Source organism: Apaloderma vittatum, unplaced genomic scaffold (genome assembly GCF_000703405.1).
Source record: "Apaloderma vittatum isolate BGI_N311 unplaced genomic scaffold, ASM70340v1 scaffold7908, whole genome shotgun sequence".
Lineage (NCBI taxonomy): Eukaryota > Metazoa > Chordata > Aves > Trogoniformes > Trogonidae > Apaloderma > Apaloderma vittatum.
This window is the reverse complement of record NW_009732362.1, coordinates 28839-51867: the sequence shown is the minus strand read 5'-3', so window position 1 is coordinate 51867 and position 23029 is coordinate 28839. Positions and strand designations below refer to the sequence as shown.

General features: G+C 42.5%; 1 protein-coding gene across 1 annotated transcript in view; it reads right to left on the bottom strand.

Moving 5' to 3' along the window:
• LOC104278505 (hephaestin-like protein 1) overlaps positions 1 to 20500 on the bottom strand; it is a 33966-nt gene extending 13466 nt beyond the window's left edge. Inside the window, exons 1-10 of the mRNA XM_009875502.1 lie at positions 20388 to 20500; positions 11219 to 11463; positions 10143 to 10355; positions 8041 to 8220; positions 6788 to 7042; positions 5606 to 5774; positions 4758 to 4897; positions 4456 to 4587; positions 1489 to 1700; positions 895 to 1045 (exon numbers count right to left, since the gene is read on the bottom strand). Of these exons, the coding sequence (XP_009873804.1) occupies positions 895 to 1045; positions 1489 to 1700; positions 4456 to 4587; positions 4758 to 4897; positions 5606 to 5774; positions 6788 to 7042; positions 8041 to 8164 (1183 nt within the window). The 5' untranslated portion in view covers positions 8165 to 8220; positions 10143 to 10355; positions 11219 to 11463; positions 20388 to 20500. The remainder of the gene's footprint in view (positions 1 to 894; positions 1046 to 1488; positions 1701 to 4455; positions 4588 to 4757; positions 4898 to 5605; positions 5775 to 6787; positions 7043 to 8040; positions 8221 to 10142; positions 10356 to 11218; positions 11464 to 20387) is intronic.
• Between the last annotated feature and the right edge of the window lie 2529 nt (positions 20501 to 23029).

Here is a 23029-nt window from a genome sequence, read left to right as displayed (position 1 = left end):
AAATTAGGTGCCTCCATTCAGCCTGGAGAATGTGTAACAGCATCATTAAGGTCATGAAGTGGGCCATAAGGAGTCTGAGTTATAAATTCAGTTCTGATGGAGCCTTTTTATGTAATCTTGATCTTTGATTTTCACTTGTCTTCCAAAATGTCTCTCTTTCTTTCTCAAGGTGTTATGAGGCTAAACTGCCTCATCTTCAAATGCTCTGTGTGATCACTGTGAAGGATATTATGGCAGAAAAAAGATTTAATATAACACTTCATAACAGAAGAATAAAATAGATGGATCTAGAAAGCCACAAAGTTCTCTAACAATATATATTCTCAGTGCTCTTCAGAAAACTTAAGAGAGTTTATGTGATGTGCTCACGTCTGTCATGCCAGGAATAACTTGGAGGTCATCTATGCCTAAGTCAGTTACTTACATAGAGAAGTGGTATTTTTGCGTATTATTGGCCATTCCCCTAGTCTTTGCCTCTCCTCTTCCAGAAGTGGTTACTGCTCAAGTGAAAGCTGGCAGAGCAGGGCAGGTGGACCTTCATCATCTGAGTCAGTGCAAAGGCCAGCAGTGACATTTAAATCACCAGGGAGCATTGGCCTCTTCTGCAGTTGGTGTCTGACTCTGGCATTATGCCCTTTTTATAGACCCAAGTGTTGTATCTACGTGTTACACTCTGTTCCCTCTCTCCAGGTGTAGTTGGTAGGTGAATGCATTCATCGATAATGTGCCTGTGGGTTCAACATACACTTCGAGGGCCCCAGGAGCTGGCGATAAGCTGACCAACAGCTTTCCATTTCACTGCAGTTGGCTACAAATAACGATAAAATCTGCTAGCTCATTTTGCTAATATGATTGGAGAAAAGGTAACATTAACAGATATTAGATATTTCATACCATGCATTTTGTTGGATTCCTTGAAATCTGCATCATTTTCATCTACTTTTGAAGGGTCTCCAGCAAATGCTTCAATATTCTTGTTCAGATACCAGCTGTCATTCTCATCAAATATTGAAAAGAGGAGGTAAAACTCTCTGTCTATTCCTTTCTGTAGCCAAGAAGGGAGCCAAGACATTAAAAAAAAAAGTCTGTGCAGAATTACCCAGATAAAAATTATTTTTTTTTAACAAAGCTTTCTTTCCCTTCAAAATTGCAGCTGCCTTCTTATTATGTCCTTGTAGAGACAGGGATTGACACTCTTCCATCAGCCAGAAGGATAAATAAAATGTCCATTACTTACTTGGGGTGGAAAGATCTATTCATTGCTAATAAGTGCATGGAAAAGATGGAAAACCTAGGGACAAGCTTGAATACTGAGGAACGACAGTTTCATTTTCCTAACCATCCCCTTATGTCAGCTTTTACCCTGAGGAGTGACATTTGTTCAAAACTGAGCTGGGAACTGAGGAAATTGGATCACAGGGACACCCCGCCACCACCACTAGAGCACCACCCTGTTGTTAGGGACAAGCAGATGTCCAAGCTGGGCACCTGGGTCCCGTCGTGATTCAGTGTGTTCTTCCGACAGACCAGCAAAGGCCCCACGAGTCCAGAGTTGGTGTCCTTGACGGCATCAGTGGCTGAGTAGTACAGATAGGTCAGGCATGGGGGGTCACTCTCTGTTGGACCTCCATTTTCAGGCACCCTCCATTTGTATGTGAAGGTTTCACCCGGCTTAACGTGGGCTCCTGGCTTTGGGTAGCCTGCAGAGAGAAAATTGAGAAGCACCAAGGTTATGGGAAGGTTTCGTATTCCTCAATACAAGTATTAGATGGAAGTCAAACATAGCTCCTGATTTTTGTGATCAAGCTCCCCCTTGTAGCCACAGCTTGAGCATCATCCCCCAGTCTAGGTGCTTATGCCATGGGGACATCTCGTTTGGGTCCTGTGCCATGGAGACATCTCGTTTGGGTCCTGTGCCACAGGGACAACCAAGTCTGTTCCCCGCAAAACAAGTTTATCTACTTCACCCAGATGCCTTCTGACACTGTCTGGATGATCTGGATTCAGTCAGACAAAGCACGCAGAGCTCATCCTCGCGCTTAATGGCTTCCTCTAATGTTTGTAGCTTTCCTGCTCTATCGTGAGATTCATCTGCGGCACGAACACAGACTCTGGCTTTTCATTAAGCACCGACAAAACAATTACATCAGAGAGTGGAGCTGCAGCTCTTTAGAAATTCAGAACAAAGCTGATCCTGCTAATGGTTTCTTTTTGATTTTGTTGTGATGTACAGGAACATCTGTCAGAGTCTCCAGAGGGCGGCTGCTGCTACTTTTTTTGGAAGTCACTTTTAAAGGATTTGTGCCATTGTCTGCTGCCATGCACAGGGTGGATGTAGCAGCACTCATATAATTTAGCCACTGTAAAATGGTGTTGGTATCCACTCAGAGAGAACTTACAAAAGGGACTTGAAAGGAAAATTGGGGAAAAGGATCAGCCCTGTACCTTTCATAGAAAAAAACCCATTCTGAGTAATATTTCTGGTCTTTGCTATGAGGAAGATTAAATCAGAAATTTTGTTTAACACTTAGGCATCCATTGATTGAATTTTCTCAGCATGGTCGAATGTGTCTGGCAGCAGCAGCAGCTGCACTGATGTAACACTCCTCTCTAATACTCCAAGAGAGTCCTCTTGAGAACTTACACCTGAGTGAAAATATCAATATTATGCATGACCATATATTATTTTCTCCAAACTGCAACACAAAGCAATACAGAGCAAAGTACTTCTTCAACAATATCTAATACTGCTGGATTCATCCTGCAACAGTGCCTAATACGGAGAACATTCATTTGGAGTTTTAGATCCTCTTAAATTGAACAAGTGACAAATGCAACATTTCCTGAGACCGCTACTGAAAAAATAAGTCTGCAGACATCTGTAGATATTTGTAGGCACATTTATGTACAGTATTATTACATTAATAAGCTGCACTCAGACAATATACAGCCTTTGAAAAATCATTTACATTCAGTATAAATCTTCACCCCCTGTAGGGTCTCCATGTGTACACACTTGTAGGTAGATCTAATGAAAATCCAAGACACAAGGGTTACAAGGGGAGAAGAGAGGGCAGAAAGATTGTTGCTGAATCTGGTGTCAGGTTCCTCTCCAAAGACCTAGAGGTGTGCAGCACATGCTTCTGCTAACAGTAGCATTTGTTTTGGTTTTACTCTACACCAAAGTGTGCAGTGCTGGTGGTGCTATTCCTGGGCAGCATTGAACGAAAGCATAACAAGACCGAGCAGAGGGAAGCTACATTTCCATGAGGGAACTACATCTGGGAGGGGTGGCATTACAATATGTGCAGATAATTTCAAAGTCAACTGTTTTGTGATGCGCTGGGGCCTCCTGGCAAATTTATTGTGCTGCAAGGTCAGCAACTAGAAATGGCAGAATTTAATAAAGCTTTCTGTATTGATTTTATTGTATGATGTGATGCGTTTTAAGTGTTGACCTAATCCTCTCAGTACAGTTCTCGAAAGAGGGATTATGCCCCATGAGTATCCCTCTGATGTGTTGTAATGGAAAGACAGCAATTTAGACAACAAGAAAACTACCTTTCTTTTCAGTGCTGCAAACACTTCAAAAACTTTTTCAGAGACCACAGTATTATCTCTGTAGACACAAAGGATGGAATTCAGCTCACCTTACTTGAGTCATCTAAAGCTTAGTCCCTAACTCAAAGGCTGGGCTTCTTTTCTAGCTGATGGAAACAGAGGGTGACCTAGTCTCCTAGAATAGATGTTCAAAGTAAATGGGACTTCTCGCCTTTTGAAGGATTTGTTTCTTGTCACTGACTGAAAAAGGTGCCTACCAATTAAATATGGCATTTAACACTTAATGGTTAAACTTAGGTGATAAATACTCTGTCCTTGCACAAAATGAGAGGAAGCCTTCACTAAATGCTCTTTTTCAGTATTTATGAGGATTAATAAGGATTATCACTGCTTCATTTGCCAGGTCAACTAGTTAAAAGTCGCCTTCGACACTGACTATCCTGACAGTGAAACAAGGGCAATGCCCGACCTGGATTAGAGAATCAGGAGTGAAGAAACCCAGACCAGGTGGATAACTATATCCAAAGACTTGGCAGGGGCATCATGCCAGATCCAAAGCTTTATTATTCTGGAGCATGTTCAGAGGACATCCACCGAGTTCAATTGAGCAATATTAAATTAAAAGTAATACAAATTGAATTGTGCTTGTAACTTATGCTCAATGTGGACCTCAGCTAGTTTTAATTGCCTTGTCTGGAACATGTTCAAGAGGAAGAACCAGCATGTTAGTAGTCTGGGGAGTCCCATGGGTTGTAACATGTAGAGTAGATACAAACTATGTAATTATCTCTTCTGTGCCTTAGCATCCACAAAGACGGCAAACCTGGAGAGTAACAGAAGATCTTTCAACTCCTATATTCTGGATGTGACAATAGAGCAACAGTCAAAACTTACCATCTAAGTAGGGGGCGCCTTCCGACAACTTACTGAAGCTTACACCGTGGGCCATGATGCTATAGCTTCTTTTGGCTTTGTTGGCAAAAGTAACGAGCACTGTATCTCCCACTTCAGCTTTTATAGCGGGGCCTTAAAAAGAGAGAGTGAGCAAAGAGATCAGAATAACTACCCTCTAACACGCACCCATCTATACAAGAGGGGGCTGACTGGCAGCTGCATGCACAAAGTTCCCCTCTGGGTCCCAGTGGATCTGCATCCAAACTCGATGTAATGACAGAAGGGAAAAATATTCACTGTACCAAGTATTCCCAGGTGCTTCATGTCCTTTGGCCAAATCTTCTTCTTACTGAACGTTGCATCAGTATATTCCACATAGCGAACTTTCCAGTATTGCCCTCCTATTCTGTCAGTCCCTTGTGTGAAATATATTGCGGATTCACTGTGGAATTAACAGATCAGTCTGATTAAATTATTGAAGGTTCAGGCAGAACCCTTCATTTTGGATGAAGATATTACTCCAGACACAGGAGAAATTACCTCCACCCCAGTTACTAGGTTGCATGCCCTTTCTAGCAGACAAAGGGAGATAATACTCTTCTGAATTATAGCTATAAATTAGCTAACAAATGGGCATTCATTGTGCATTAGTCCCAATTTGCTTAGGGAAACATCGAGGTCGACTTGCCTCTAACTACTTTAGGGCAAGACCTGTGCCATTACCTGTGCACAGCGTGTCTCTAATCCTTGTTAGCTTTCCTGGGAGGTACTGTAATAAAACTTCTCTTCATCAGTAATAACAGGGGGAAAAAAACTAGCATTATGGCACCTCTGAGATATACTGGTTGTAAGTGTGAAACCTGCCAAGGAGTCTCACCGTAGGATCATTAACTCTGTCGAACTTTGCATACCTCATCAGGGCTCACTTTCTCCATGAACTTAATGGAGCAAGATAAGCGCTTCCAGAAGGAAACTCCAAGCATCATAGTTACAAATCTAACCTTCCTACAAGGTTGTTTAAATCCATTCCTTCCTGGCTCTTTCAATTAAAATTAATAACAGTGCAGGACCTAGCCCTGGTGAATCATTGAGGAAGTCTCACCCAGATTCCTGAAATTACAGCATAAAAGGTGAGGGCAAGAAAGCTTACCTGCCAGTGGCATTTAAACCCTGCCCAGTGAATTTATCATAACCGTCAGGTCCATAATTCCAGAGCACTTCTTCAGCAGCGATGTAATATCTTCTCATGTGACTGATTGGTGAAGGTTGAGATAAGTTTTTCTGACAGATCTGAACATCATATAGTGCCTCCATGCCACCTGGGAGGAGAAAGAGTCTGAAGACAGTCCTTGGCCAGCTGCCGAGTCAGCAGTCTCATGGAAATGAGTGCATTTTCAAAACTCTTTAGGAGCTACATGGATTGGAAACAATTACTAGCAAAAATTTCTAACTTTAAGACTTCTGCTTATGCTGGGCCAGATGCTAGCACCCTTCTTTTGAAAGGTGGTACTTTATGCCACAGACAAAACACACTAACATGAATGACACTCTTCACTGGGTTTATTTACTCAATTCCTTAAACTGGGTAAGGACATTAGAACGATTTTGGGAGTCAGAGTGTCTCCTGAAGTGTGCAAAATGGTGTCATATCCCCTTGGCTTTCATTGAGATAGGGGTTGGATATTGCTGCACTGAAGATATTTGTTGCTTGCCAGAATCAGGTCTGTTGTGCCTGGTGCAAATCCCACTGAAATCAATGTGCAAGTTCTTAAAGGGAAAAATTCTCCCAACTCATCTCTGATATGATAATTACATATTGCTTGCTGTCATGAGACCTAGTTTATGATGCATGCACCACACAAATATCACATCACCGTCAAATTCCTTGATGCTTCTGAAAACACTGCCATTTTTTGTCTGATTTCTGCAAAGGAAAAAGCTATGAAGAATTCAGCTGTCATGATTTTTCTTTATGTATAAGTACTTATCTACAACAAATAGTGATGATGAAAGCTCCTCTCATTGATCATCAAAATCTCTGGTTCATATAGAAAGCATGATGCCAGCTTTGGGTCTATTAAGCCTTCCTCATATGAATTACACAGCTAAGTCATTCCTACTAGCTGAAAAATTAGCCCAACATGTGTAATTTCCACTGGTGACTAAGCTCATATTCACAATGTTTATTTCACGAAATAATTCCAAACTGTTCAAATAGTCACAAAAGAAATGTCAAACCCTGCTTCCCCTGGAAGCATCTCTCTGATTTCTTTTCCAAGCAAAATAGAGCCTGGAACTTCTGAAAGGAGCCAGGAGATCTATAGCAGCGTACCTCGTAAGTGCTCATTAACCTGGCACGTTATCAGCCACCTCCCGGGGTTCCCAGGAGTCATCTCCGCTGTGATGAATGTTGCTGGGAATAGACCGACGACATCTGCCCTCTGGTCTCTGTTAGTGAACGTGTGGCCATAGAAATATGCGGCGTGGATATCTATCTCGCTTCCCATGCCAAACAAGTGCCAGGACATGGAAGTGTCAGCACACATCTCCAAGCCAGGTAGGTTGCCATAAATATAACCATTAATAGCTAAAAACAAAAGTATGAGACTTTATGAGAGATGAAAGAGAAGTACCCTCACCCCATTTCTAAGGATGATCCCTTCCTAGTCCAAAAAAGAAATTGCCTGAATGTTCACATTGAATAAGACCCTCACAGGTGACTTGATGAGGAGTAACAATTTGAACATACAGCTTTCAGCTCTAGATGAACAAATAGCCCAAATTCTTCAGCTGAGTCTGTGAAAAATTTCCGGAGTGATATCAAGATGTTGCAAAGTCAAGTCATCACCAAAAAGGCCTGATAATGAAGTTAGCTTGTTCTACAGCTATTTAGCATGTCTGAAATCTATTTCCTCTTATTCTGAGTCATAAATATACCATGATACGCCAGACTTAAGCAATTTAAATTTGAAAATTATGATATCAGTCAAATCAGTCTAGTCAGTTCTGTCTTTCTCAGCTTCCACACCTGACAATGTATCAGGACACTAAGAGAATGAGACTTGTATTTCACAAAATATTTTAGCTCTTTGGCTACATAATACAACAGAAAAATATCTGGATTTAACTTCTTACATCAGAACTCCAAATGGCACAAACTACTATTGGCCTCTGAAGGACAGGAGTGGTGGTACCAGCCAGCCCACCATCCACATGGCCCTTTGAGAAATGATGGACTCTTGCAACGCACACATCTCAAAGTGCACTGCAGCCTCCATTTCTCTTTTCACAGCTGGTCAAACAGGCATCAAATGACTGAAATCTGCTGCTTAAGATAAAAAGTTAAACAAGTGACAGAACTGGGCATGAAAGTCAAATCTTCTTTCTGCAAACCAGCGTGCTGTGCTCTGTTTAGGCAAAGACTTTTTATTGACACAGTTCTTCAGCATCCTGACTCGTTCCTTGTCAACAGAAATAGAGAAGAGACATCACAAGGGACAGATATGAAGAAACAACATCACAAGGGACTACTGAAATGACCCTGGTCACTGCTATAGTCGTCGTTTGCTCAAAAGTCCTGCTCACCATGCATTCGGTTGCTGGTCTGGAAACCTTCATCCTCTTTGTCAACTGTGGCTGGTTCTAAGCAGAAGGTGTTTATATTCTCATCAAGGTACCAGCTGAAGTTTTCATCTACAATGCTAAACATCAGGGCAAAAGCATTAGCAGCACCAGTCCCTTCTATTGAGGTCTCATCTGCAGTTCCTAAATCGCAAACGAAAAGGAAAGTGATAAAAAAAGCCTTGGAGGGGATTGAATTTAAAAGTGACAGTACCTTTAGAGCACTGGAGGAAATACAGTGCTCTGCCTGTTATCTATAGAGCAGGACGAATCTCATCTGATTTTGCTCTCCTAAGACATCTTGACCCCCCTCCAACAGCCTTTGAACAGATGAATGTCTCCAGAAGGCAGTTCATCTTGTCTAAGTCAAGCTGATCTCTTCAATTTGATATAAACATAACTAATTGCCACTATTTGTGGTCCCATTTTCATCATCTTTGGCCCACTGTACCCAACCCTGCCCTTTAGTCAATGTGCCTACACAGTGAGCTGGGCCATGGGCCTGATCCAGCCAGAAAATAGTGCCTTTTTTTTGACCAGGCATTAAGGAAGGGCAAGTGGCAGCCTGCATTGAGTCGCCATCCCTGGATGTGTTCAAGTGTCGTTTAGATGGGGTGTTGGGTGATATAGTTTAGGGGTGACCTTGTAGTGTAGGGTCAATGGTTGGACTTGATGATCCCAAGGGTCTTTTCCAACCTGAATTGTTCTATGATTCTATGATTTCTTCTACACTGAGTTGACTGGTGATCCATGCCTTCAGAATGGCTATCTAAAGGTGGCTCCCTCTCCACGGACTAATGAGTAAGCCTCCACAGTCCTCTAGGACTAGATACTTAAATTTAAAAAGCCTGAAGCCAGGATGAATGTGACCTACTCCGGCTAATTTCAGCATCATTATCTGAGAGACCGCTTGGGGAACAACCTGAGACTAGAGGAGTGGCGATACTGAGTAGTCTATCACTAACTGTTGGCAGACTTAGACTTCATCTAATTGCCTAGCCTACCTCTGAACCCATGGAAACCTTTACTTCCCCTGTCTCCTAGGGAAGAAGGGACCCCCAGAGTCTCACTATCAGTTACAGGAGCCACCTGCCACTGTTGGAAGGAGAACTACAGCGGTAGCATCATGCAGATGTCCATCTCAAGGAATTCAAGACCAAATATGCACATAACCTGGCCTGTCAGGCTAGGATTGTTTTGAATGTGCTGTCTCTTAACTTCATGTATTATCACATAGTTATTGGCTTAGTTTCATCTATTCAGGCAGTTCTGCAGATTTCAAAGGCTCTCTGGGAGAATTAACTTGGAGACTAGACCTACCCTTTCCATGTTCAAGTCCTTTCTTCATATGTAAAACCTGCTTCACTTAAATATTCTGTATATAAAATTACGGCCAGTTTTGTGCTGTGGGATGTACTGGAAAGAGGCGGCAGAATTACATGTACCTGGGGGAGAGGGGGTGGTTGCTCAGCTGATAGAGAGGAGAGGGCTGGTGCGTGGTCCCTGATGGCTCCAGCACAAAATTAGCAGGCTATAAAGCCCATGGGACAGGCTGTCACCTCAGCTGTTCAGCGCATAATCCCGTACGGCTGTGATACACAACTTGTGAGTAAAAATAAATATATAATCCATACGGGGCAAAAAATTACAAAGCACATTGGGGTTTCAAATACATAAATGGCAATGTCAAAGTCACACGCACTTCCCCAACCCTAATTTCATTTCCTGGGCAATGAGTCTTTTACTTGTCTTAAAGTGATCCCAGCTTGGGAATGTGTATTTTCAGTTTTGGCCATGACTGGCTGGCCACAGACCCTGCTGCAGTCCCTCCACCAGCTGAGGCAAATCTCTTGTGAAGCCAAAGGGGAGCAGGAAGGGGGTTGTCCCAGAGCTACAATACCTACCCTGGGATGTTCCTGGAATGGCCCAGCTATTCCTTGCCCCTTTTTATGGGCTATGTAGGGATAGACTCTAGACCATCATGTTTATACCTGTAAGCAAAAATGACTGTTAAGATGCCAAGCTTGGCAGAGGGGCTTCTTTTATCAGTGTTTCTGGCTCAGTACCTTTTTTACAAACCAGCAGTGGCCCAATTAAACCAGATGCAATATCTCTTGGTGTGTCAATGTGAGAATGGTAAATCCAAGTCAAGCAGTTTGAGTCTGCCAAAGTTGGAGAATAATCTTTCCTTACTGGCCATGTGTATGTGTAATTTCCACCAGGAACAACAAAGTCGTCCTCTTTGCTTTTACCACCGGTTCCATCAGGGTAAAGTGCTCCTAATATATTAAATGGAAAAAAGAATCTTTTAGTCCCCCACTTAACTGTTTTCCTTAAATAAATGAGTAATTTCTTCTATTTTATCATAGATTTACAAAATAATAAAAACACTCAGAAACACAGAATCACTGAGAAATTGTGAACAAAATCAGAAGTTCTTGTAAAATCATGAAAAAACATTGAGACTGAAAATCCATCATTTATCAGTAGATAAAGCTTTAAAAATGCATTAACGGGCTCTAATTTTTTCTTTGTTCTTTACTCTCATCAGTCATCTACACATTTTGTCAGCTAACATTGTATGTCTTCTCACAGAAAACTTATGAGAGCAATGAATGGAGGCAAATCCGTACAGTCCTCTAACCAGAACACACAGGCATATTCTGACAAGTAAATCGTGATCTAGTTGAGAGGGGTCCCTGCCCATGATAGGGAGGTTGGAGTAAATGATCTCGAAGGTCTCTTCCAGCCTAGGCTATTCTATGATTCTATGACTCTATGCCTGTTTCAGCTCTATAGAGAAGAAAACATTTGCTTACAGGAACTCCATCCATTCAAACAGCCCAGAAGTAAAGGGAAGGAGGGATGATGCTTCGATGACTCATAACTTAGGAAAAAAGACTGACCTAACCTGTTTCAGTACTGAATTTATCCCAGGCGTTGAAGGTTTGTGGCAAAAAGTATTAAGAGACGAGGCTGTTCCTGGTTTTAGTCATCAGCTGCAATTACTGATGAGTTTATGAGAGGGTGATCCGAAGTCCTCTGATGTCAATGGCCAGAACAATAAACACCTGGACAAATTTTAGCCATGATATTAGTTACTCCAGGGTAAAAAGCGAGGAAAGGGCAAATCAGCTTTTACCTTCAGAGTCCTTGTCATAGAAGACTCCATGTGGATGCACAGAATATGGGCGGGAACCAAAGTTTTTTAGGTGGATGATAAAGACATCCTCTTCTTCTGCCTTCAGGACTGGCCCGAGGAATCCCAGCCAGGCTGCTTTGGGGATCTCCTGGGAGTAAGTGTCATCTGTGAATTGTCTAAAAATAGCCTTTTTGTACACACGTCCTATGCGGTTGGCTCCTCTGGTCGCATAAACGCTTGCAAACCTAGTGTTGGGAAGGGAAAATAATTCAGAGATGAAGAAACTCCTTTAAGACTTGATCAAATAACTGATGCTTGCAGTGCAGATAAATGGTTCCCTAGGACATATCCCACAGCTGGTGGAACAGAAGTGCTAGCAGGGTCTAAGCCACTTTCTATACAGTAACAGTCATCCTACTTGCAAGTTTGGTCTTTAGCACAGTTACTACAAGTCTTTACTTGAGGAACAGCCACTCAGGCCTTTTGGCACAGTTTTAGCAGCTTCTCACTCTTTTGAAGGTTGGAAACCTCACATCTCAAAGCATGGCTATTTAGAAAGAAAAGAAAATCAAATTAAGTTTTTTCAAAAGCCATTAAGAGGGATTCTAGTCAACTAATCTGACACCTCAGACTAGCATGAAATATTTTTTGCGTGAAATGCATAATTCCTACATTCCAGAGTCCATGTTTACAGCAACTTCAAGTGATGTAGAACCTACCATAAAGTCAGTGGTTGACATATTATAGCCATTAAATACCTGCTCCATTCAAATCCTGAATTGCATTTGTAGTCTAATATCATCTAGCTCCACACTCCAACCACTGGTTCCCATCAAGCCCTCTCTCAGATCAAAGAAGCCACCTATAATCAAGAGCTTCTTTTCTATGCAGGCACTTGCATAACTTTTAATTAATTGACTAAATTGCCTCCTACCCTTCTTCTGGACAAACCAAGGACACTGACATTCTTCATGCCACAGTTCTTTCCTGAAGCTCTGTACTGAAAGCCTTCCAGTATTTCTCTATCTCTTTTTTAATTCCAAACACAAGAACTTCACACAATAGGCAAGTAGTATTCCAGCTAAAGCCAGAGGTGCTCTCAGTCAATGTTCCTTACAGAACTGAGAATTAGTTTTCCCCTTTTGACTGTAAAATCATACTGGCAACCCATGTTCATCCCATCTATTACAGTATAAAAATTTCTCTTTTATTTCTCTCCAGGTTACAATTGACAAATGTGATAGACATTTGTCATCTTTAAATATCCCTCAGAAATCAGGTGGAAATGAACCCCTTTGCTACACAACCAGCAGGGGACTGTACGACCAATGTCACCATAGCTGACTCTTCCATGAGTTTTTGCATCCCCTCAAGATTGTTTGAACTTTCCTGCTTCCTAAGAAATGCATAAAAAAGCTGAACTAAGTCTTCTTGAAGTATCACCAGCAGAAATATAGCAATTTCATATTTATAGTGAGTTTTTGTGACTGAGTAGTTTACCTGCTTGAACTCATTTTGTTTAGGTGCCTTTGTGCGGTGCCAGCAACCTAAGTGTCGGATGTCACATGAGTTGAAAGGTATAATTAGCTATCATTTCTTCACCACTACTCCCCCTTTTCAAGCCATCTCTGCTTGACACAACTCACATCTGTTGTCACTACACCTCTGTGGCCGTTGTCTAAACCAGATCCCTGAAGCGATCCAGATATAAAAGCCTCCAAAATGACAGCTTTTTCATTTGCAGAATGTGCTTGATATCAAACCAAGATCTATTTTGTCAGAGATGATGTTGCCAATGATATTGCTGTGGCAGAAATGGTTGGCTGGGAACGAGAGGAAAGGACAGAAGTTTCTCGGTCTGCTTCTGCACAAAATAACAGATGTCCGATAAATACACCCCAAAAGTATCGTTAAGAAACCAGGAAGTCTGGATTTTCTGCGAGTTAGCAGGTCTGTGGTAACTGTTTGCACAGCGAGACCTGGCAAGTCACACCATGTTTAGCGAAGATACCTTCCACTGCCTGGGGGCAAGAGCTGCTACAAGAGCCCTTACCACAGAGCAGTAGGTGGTGTCAGTAATAGTGCAGTGTAAAGGCACCTGATTCCTTACCTCATGGCAATGTATTCATGTGGCTATGCACTGATTCAAATTATAAATTGATTTTTAAAATCATTTATAGGAAATTTTCTCTAGAGAGATCAAATAATTGGTGGGTTTTTTCCAGAAAGTTCTTCTTTCAGGACATTTTTCAGTAGATTTTTTTCCGTTTTGATCAGCCATCAATTATTTTAAAAATAATGTGCTGCACTAGCTCCTTGCTTTCCTTGTGATGATGGTGCCCTTAAGCTCTTGGCTTTGTGGCCAGGCAGTGTTGCGCGCTCTCCTATATTTCACACACCTGGAAAACAATGTGTATCCTACAGGAGAACTGTACCCCAGAAAAATGCAATTCTTGATCAGGCTTTGTCAAATGTTTGACACAAGCCTAACTCCTTTGCATACATAGATCAGGGATCCTCAAATCCAGTCAGGTATTGGAGTTCAAGAAATCACTCGGACAAAACCCTTGTAGGTTTAGGCACCAGAGACTTTCTCAGTGCCTAAAGCCATGCTGCAGCATCTTTGTTCTCTGGATCTGTGTCTTTCTCCTGCCTAAAAATATCTAGGAATCAGGAAAGAAGGATTTTCAGTGCCAACTTTCTGAAAGGAGGTCTGTTCAAATCCTCCAATCAATCAACTCTGAGAGACAAATCCTACATGCCACTGATGCTCTTGATGTCTCATTATGGACTCAGGCTCTTTCATAGTTTCCTTTCCTTCTAGAAACATACTCTTTAACGAGCAGAAGAGTTTCCTACCCAAAACACCCTAATGTTTGGGAGTTTCTTGGAGTGCAGACACCTCAGCCTCCCTTCTCCTGGGAGGGGAGATACCAGTTCTTCTACCTCTACATAGACAAGTATTTTCAGCATGTGCTTTTTGTTGCCCCTAGTACCTGGAACAGAGTGCACTGGTTGTTGCGAGTCCCACTCTATGTGTCCAGGCTGTTCCATTTCACCCAGGAGGACTTTTGGGTACCCACCTCAGCCTTGCAAGCAGCTGATGGCTCTGTGGCTCTTTGAAAATGTTGCTGTGCTGCACATTACAGTGCTTAAAGTCCTTTTCAAAAATGTTACCCACATTGTAGCTAACGGTATCAGCCATAGGAAGCACATGGAAACGATGCCCGGGTGTAAGCGACCCCTGCACACCCAGATGCCTGGATAACGGGCATGTGGCCAGACTCTGGGGCTGGTACCTCTGCCCCGTGCCACAGTGCAGCCAGCTGGTATGTCAGACGGGACTAGCACAGGCTCAGTGCCATGGCCCCTGCTGTTCCATCAGTGGGACACAGAGGTTTCCCCCCATCCCCCGTTTTTCTTTCAGTAACAGCTTCTTCTCAGTGCTCTGTGAAGTCTCTGCTGCCAGTGCCATTTGTACCGGCACGTTTCCCACCCCGCAGTTCCTTACTACCCATCTCCAGAGCCCCTCTGACATTTTCTTGGCTTCAGGATAGTGTCCTGCTGACCTTTCATCTCCTCTTTGACAATAGTTCTCGAACATCATTCCTTGTCTTCTTCTGATGGCATTTGCTTACTTGGGAAACACTTCACATTTTCAGTCACGGAGTTAAATATTCCCTTTAATTCCATCTCCTGTTTCATTCTTTCCCACCCACTGCCTTTCCCACTGCTGTAATTGCAGCAGTGGCTTCGTCAATGCTGTAATAATTAAGCACATCCAATTCTCTGCATCTGCCTTTGCTTCCAATGATCACAATGTGCGTATTCTACTGTGCACAACCTGCCAGAATATCTCCTATCTGTCATTTCTCTCTTATCATAAGAAGACAAAGCCTCTACGTGCTTCTTCCTGCTCCTTTGCTGACTTCAGACTGATTCATCCTCCTGGTGTCTTTGTGACATCTCTGCCTGAACCTCTTCTGCTCTTTTAAATCTTGACTATCTCCCTCCAACTCGATTGTCAGCTTGCACTTTAGGTACAGAAAGTCGTGATGATCAGCTGGTCCTACTTCTCACAGGAAAGGGGAATACTCAATCCTCTGGAGCTGCACCTATGCAAGGTTCCCAAATTCCCTCCTTCATTTCCTCCAGTCAGGCCAGTCTTGAGGTTACATATGGAGGTAAGTGAGCTTGTTAATCAGGTCATAAAAAAGCTTGTTCAGATTATAAAAACATGACTTTTTTTTTCTGTGCCTGATTTCATTTTGCCAGTTGAGCACTCTCAGCAGTTTTTAAGCTCTAAGAAAAGTTGGTAAGCACATGAGTAGAACGGGGAGTTATATAGTAGGGAGTTAATTCCAATTCCTCAAAATGAGTATTAACATAATTACAGACATCCACCTCCCTGCAATGATGAGCACTAGAGCTCTTCCAGATGAAAGAAAGAATAGAACAAGAGTGTCTTGTAGGTTCTACTTCAAATCAAGACTAGTCACGCAGATAATCTTGTCATCTCAGGGCTGGAACATGAATTAAGGTAAGACCATGATTTAAGTATAATTTCTACATCTATTTCTTTTGTCACACAGGAAGAAGTATTTTGTGTTAACTTTGTTCTTAAGAAACAGATCTACCACCTAAGAGATTATTTCAAGTGCTTACATGAGTACTATGTTACAGCATGCAGTAAGAAATGGGAAGAGCTACACGTTGTGCCTGGGCAAACAAACAGCTCCTCAGTAGACTGGAGCCAGACCCCTTGCTGATACAATTCTGAAGCCTGCTGAGTTTCTTTGCTGCTGCAATCAAAACTGAAAAATCAGCACTTTGATTAACTACCAGACACGGAGTCCCAATTTTTCTCCTGTGTTTAGCATGCCTGACAGCCTGTACGTTCCTGAGTGTAATTGTAGGCAATTGCAAACTTTCTTTTTTTACCATTGATTTTATGCTGACAACCACTTAAACAACTGTCTTTACGGGTTTGTGCACTAAAAGCCATTGGTGGTGAAACCTTTCTTTACCTTCTTCACATACTCTATGGCTGAGTTTATAATGTGGGGTTTTTTCCTCAAATTCCCTATTTTTCCTGTGGCTGGAGTAAGCCGAGACAGTGCCCACGGTTCCAGGTTGCCCCAGTCATGATCCCCTGGGTCACGTAATCTGTTCAGGGTAACCTTCTGCCAAACCATGACCTCTATGCTAAGGCCAGTGCAATGTCTGTGCTAGAGGGTTGGCCAGTGGAGAAGCACCAGGGGTGCCAACTCACATTTGTAGATGGTGGCCTGACCTCAAAGCATCAACCACAAAGTGTGTGCTCAAAAGAGAGAGACACAATGTCCTCAAAGGATGTTTCAGGCCTTTTCTGAGCCGCAAGAGCCATGGAAGAGGTCAAACACCTCCATAAAATCTTAGATGAAGCTCTGAGGTGTCACTTGTTAAGTGTGGTTATAATGGTTTCTCTCCTAAACTAAACTTCTGCTTCCCCTGAAGTCAATAACAAAACACCTCTCAGGCTTCATTAGAGCCAGGATTTCACCTCAAGTGCCCTTTTGATGTTGACCCTTCCCACAATGATCATCTCCACTGATGCAATTGGGTCATTTGGCCACATAATGACTCAACTATTAGTTTAGCATCTGTGACGACAGCTTCACTGTCATTTATCCGGGTGGGATCTCCTCATAGGCAAATTGCACAAACTGTGTTTGATGCTGTGGTGACAAAAACATCCGTTAGTGTTGGTGGATGCAAGGCTTGGCCCAGATAAATGTAGGACTGGTGGCCTAAAGAGAAGGCATGAGCTCTTACATCAGGCAAAACCTAATAACATCTACCAGCAGTAGAACAAGATTTAAGTGTTCACCATATAAACTAGTACTAAATCGATGTAAAGGTATTATCAATCAAAATCTAATCCTGGAGGTTGAGCCACACTAGGGAGGGAAAAACTGACGTATGTCAAGCCCCAACACCTGGGTGCATTTTTGTCTTGAAAGGCTGTTGCTTGTGTGACTATTAAAGGGAGCAGGCAATGCCTGAGCTCACCCTCTTACTGCAGCATTATTCATGCCCCAACCCACAACATCTCACTGGGATCTGCAGCACAGCCAGCAGCACTAACAGTGCCTTGCACCGTGTGTGTCCAGTCTACTATGGTTTAATGATGTCAACTCTTTCACCAATCATCTAGTGGAAGGGGATGCTGAACACCTTTTCAGCTCACCTAGACTCAGTGGCCATAATTTGGATCTGTGATTTCCAAAGTCCTGTGTGCTTCAGGAAATGTCTGCTTAATTTTCAAAGGACAACTGAGAATGAAGTGTCTTGGTTTCACTTGTAACACTCCAAACTGTGAGAATTAGTGGAACAGCTCGAGGCTTCAAGCAGACAAGAGAGATGGCAGTGGCAAGCAGCCTCATTACTCTGTCCATGAGAAGCATGGATGCACAGCAAATCCTTTGTGCAAGCAGCAGGCTGGCTCTTGAGCACCGGAGCAACAAACGGCATAATAAAAATTATCGTCCAAGCAGAATAGTTATGTTAACACAGGGCTGCCTTTGGGTTAATCAGCTCTGACGAGAGGCAGCCTTTTCAGCTCACACCCAGGGAGGTGCTGATGCAGCTCTGTGGATCCTGACTTGGGAGCCAGAGCTCACTCAGCACCAGCACAGCATGAACTGAGCAGCATAGATGTGCCTGGTGCCAGAAAAAGCTCACTTGATTTCCAGGCCCATGCCTCAGCTACTGAAGTCTCCTTTCTCATCTTTACTGCTAAAATCTAAAGACTGAGGAAGGTACTATTGACTTTGGCACAGCAACATTGAAAATCATCTTTTAAATCTCACTATCTGATCCACGTAATGTAACTCTTTCCATTGCGCTCTTGCTAATTCAGCATTTTTATTAAGTAGTGGAGAATAAGTGGCTTTGATTATACCTCTGTGGGCTAGTTGGAATCAAAGACAACATTCTGTGCACTGACTCTTTTAAAGATAATCTGTTTGTCTGCAACCTCTTTATCTTCACTTCCCTATCAATAAAACTGGGATACTGCCCCATCACATGGGTGCTGTGAGGACGCATCACACAGTGAAAAGTGCCAGGCTCAGCGAGCCCAAGCACCACCACTTGCAGAACATGCCTGGCTCAAAACTCATTCCTGTGCCTAGCTAGGAACTGTACCCTAAACATTTTTAATGGAACTATGTTTTTATAATATTGATAAGAACAAATTAATTAGGTGAAAAGTAACCCACTGCTTTAAATTTACATTAGAGGTTATCCTAAATCCTAGGTTAATGATTGGACTCCATGGTCTTAGAAGTCTCTTCCAACCAAAGAGATTCTGTGATTCTGTAAAAAGAGCTAAATAATCACATTTATTATTACTGGCTCATTGTTTAGTCCACATGCTTATGCAGACACGCTATTATTCCCTAATACAGCACTTTATTCTGGATCAGCTCAGTGCAGTTACAAGCATCAATTTATTATTCTGCACGTAGGTATTTCATCACAAACAGCTCCCCACCTTTGAATGTATAGTTACTTTAAAATCCTCTGTGGGTAAAACCTTTGGAATTAACATTCTGTAATTACTACACTACAGCAATGACTGAAGACATAAGCTACCTTCCCTCCCTGTTGTGCCAAGTAAAAGGCACCACATTTATGTCACAGACTTTAAAATAAATGTTCTGCTTGATGTTCAGGGAGCACAAAATGCAGACAGCTGTAACAGTACAATTCACAAAACAGATTCAAATCTCTCTGTGGTATTGGGGTGGATTTACAAGTAGTTGGCCTTCACACTAAAGCTGAACTGTTTTTAGTCTTCCAGGTTATGGAGTGGAGAAAGTTATCCTCTGCTAAAAAGAGTAGGGAAGTGAGAAATTCAGCTGTTTAACACAACTGAAGAATAACCTTTCTGGCAAAGTTTGGAAAGCATGGGCTGGGAACAAACTATTACCCTGAATTCTGTAAAGGTAACATTTACTGACTTGGATGTTATCTAAGACCTCTAGTTGTTAAGGGCATAAGCACAAATTTGTGTTGGAAAATAAAACTCTTTCTTGCTTCCTGCTTATGGTAAAAGAATTTCCTTTCTGAAATACAGCTGAGAATGATTCTGAAATTACTGGCCACTAGAGAAAAGTCTGACATTGCTTGGGATTTCCTGAAAAGTCAGGAAGGGCATTTCCATTTCTAATTCCCAGGACACAGCATCCAGCCCCCAGTGTGCCTCCAGACCTAGTATGGACACCAGGACCTCCTCACTCACTCGCATCTTCCACCCCAAACCCAAGCCAAGAATATCTCTAGGGTGCCAAAGATATCAATGAAATTTTTTTTAAAAAATATCCCCATACATGTTTGAAGCCCAAGCTATAGAGAGGCATCAAGGGTCTGTGCTATCCCCATCCAATGTCAGGCTCTCCTGGTGTGGGAGAGACACGCAGCCAAACTCAGCAGGACAGGCATGAGAACGAATGCTGTCTTTCCGCTGGCTGAGATATGATTTATCACTGTGCTTAGCTACACGCTCCAGTTTCAGCACAGGTGGTCACCAGGACTTCAGTGTGACTATCTGCTGCTGTGCATTTAAGCACTTATCTAAATAGATTTCCTAAATGAAGGTCTCCACAGCTGCATACATTGTAGGGATATACAGACCATCTACTTATATCTCGTTTGTAGGTACTATACACATCTGAATTTTACAATGTCATACTAAGCCCTTCAACATTTATCATCTCACAAGGAGAAAACTTGCCAGCTAAGCAGACTTCCATGCCTTATTGCAAAGAGCTGTGCTTGAATATGGCAAAGTTACAATTTGCCCTTGGACACCAAGTCCCAGAAATACCTGCAACTCCATGAAACACACACGGGGGATTTTTAGCCTGCTACTTGATTAACAAATATCAATTCTTTAACATCACCTTCAAATACACACTATTACCGTGCTTAATCAACCGTGATGGAAAAAAAGTCAGTCAAAATCTATCTTGCCTTGAAGCTGAAATCCTTCCTATGGCAACATCATTGGAAGACAAAGCAAGAAAAAGACCATCTTAAGAGCTTTACAGCAACATTAACCACATTAGTCTTTTGTTGGAGCTGTCGATACATCTCTGATTTATCAGAGCCCCCAGTGACTTACTTGTCCTCTAAGAGGCTTTGTCCTGTGATCAGATTTTTCCCAGACGGTGCATAGTCCCAGTTCTCTTCCACAATCCCGAGGTAATAGGTTCTGGTCTTTGCTTCCACCACTGCAAACAGCCAGAAGAACCCAAGAGCTCGAAGGCAGCCACCACACTGCGCGGGAGGCATTTGTAGTTGTGATTGCGAGGCTGGCAGCGGGCAGGCAGCAGCAGGATGCACCACCGAGAGCTCACCCCTCCCTCCCAGCTCTTGACAAGTTATAAATAAGGAATGGACAGAGCAAAGCTCCTCCTTTTCAGCAGGTAGGGCTGGGATAGGTAGAGAGCCCGGCTATGCAGAGCAGGGCTAGGGAGGAGGTTGCTGTCATGGCAGGACCTTTGCCAATCCTTCGGTGAGTGAGTAAATTGCTCACTTGCCTGTCCAGGCTACAGCCAGTTGGGTTGTTTTGGAAGTTTGTATGGTATTTTGTTCTTCTCTTACCAGACTAGGTGCTAGGAGGTAGTCATATTGGGGCAGAGTTGAGGGTTTTTAGTGTTTTTTTGCCATCCCTGTCAAAACTTTGTTTTAATTTTATTTTTATTTTAACTCTTTTATCATGTCTGAGATTGCCAAATCTAGTATCTTGCTGCTCTTGTTTTGTTTTATTTTTTCAATGACATGACACTAGGTTATAATTCAGCATTATCAGAATGAAAGAATTTGCCAATACCTCTCCAATTTGTAGGATTTTCTGACCCATTTATTAAGATTGCAAGTGATTTGAATATACTCATTTTTAGAGTGCTGAAAATGAGGACCCTTTTTACAATCATTTCTGGAAATTAGAGACCTTGTATAGTCTTTCCATTTGGACACCTAAGAACTGAGGCACACAAAGATCACCCTTTTATTAACCTCGGTAATTAACATGCCCACGTAGCTCTCTAGAAAATCAGTCCCTCCCTTTGTAACTTAACTTCCTCTCAAAGGATATCCCTACTACCAGCTTGGCAAAGCCAAGTGTAAACCTATAGGAGTATGATTTGACTGAATATTCTAAACCACTTAGGAAACACCCCCCAAAACATCACCTAGGTGGCAAGACACTTTGCAAAATCATACTGCACTCTTATTAATTTTTAACTGACTTGAGACATAAAAACCTTGCAGTTCTGGAATAGAACATTAATCTTGAGACTCATTTTGAGCTCTAACAGTTGTGGAATTCCCCTTCCAGCTCCAGAACCATCTGACTTCTTCCCATTGAAGCTAATGGTTACTCTTGGCTAGGGCTGCAAGAGGCTTCACAAATGAATTTGGTAGCCATGAGTTTAATGCCATTGGTCAAGACCTAGCTCAGTGATGTGAGCGTGATTTCATGTGGCAGTTGTATGGCTTCAACCTCTGGCGTGCGACAGCGACAGCAACACATTCGGTCAGCTGTGCTGAGCGCTCTCCTTGTCACTGGTGTGCAGGCTCACAAGCACACAGAGAATAACCGAAAGAGCAGGTGAGGTTCACAGAAGCTCAGCCTCCAGCCACCCAGACCATGGCAGGTCTAAACTAAGAGACAAGGCACACAGACACATGGAGCATCTTACTAAAGAAGTTTCTAGTCTCTTGATGGAACTTGATGATCTTAAGGTCCTTTCCAGCCTTTATGATTCTATGATTCTTTATCTTCTGCTTTGCATGTCTTTAGCTATGAGGGCTGGAAGCCCAGTACGCGTGGGTAAGGATACAGTCAGACATTCGCAACTGATCAGCTCAGCATAGCTGTAAAAGCAAGAGTTCCTCCACTGTAAGCTTCTCTCTGACACATGCTGATATTCATTATCTCAGGTTGGTTAATTGATGAACAATGAGAAGGAGGAGAAGTGATTGGACAATACAGATATTGTACAAACAGATATCCTGATCCTCAGAAGCAGCACGCACAGACTTCCTGATATCCTTGGAAAACCTCACTCATCTCTTCATTCTTCTGCTGCAAATACACACTGCCCAGACTCTTAGCCTCTCATGTCTATCTGTATCCTCTCTTCCAAAATAGCAATAGCTAAAAATCACTCTTTTTTGCACTGCTTTGTTGTGTCACTTGATACTCAAATGATGCTAACTGATAGTATTGCGATTCTGAAAGATAGTATTGCGATTCTAAAAGCAGAATAAAAAAGAGCAACTGCAGGAAAGGCAGAGGCTTTGCTATCCTGTGGCTCATCTGTCAAACATGCAGATGTGGTGAGTCCGACAGGCCAGCTGGTGGGCTAGGAAGCTGTGAAAAGGCCAGGGCGACTCTTGGAGGTTAACAGGATCCCTGAAGCCTCCTGCAGTGAATAGTTCCGTTGCCCAGAGCAGCTGTCCTGAGCCCAGGCAAGCTACAAACTTAGTCTCCTGCCAATCAAGCACTTGAGTTTACAGAACTGAGTGCCTGTTATGCAAATATTCATTGTCATAAAGTAGTAAGAATTTTGCACTTGAGTAGGAAATATGTTTGGTTTGAGGGTAACATGCACTTTGAATGAGATTTTGCAGAGTTTAATTGCTTAAACCAGCCTTTTGCATGGCATTAGATGTATTTAAAGACCAGGTAAATGGCCAATTTCATCCAGACAGTTCTGCTGTGACCTTATCTGCTTTTTTGGATCTAAAGAATTCTAT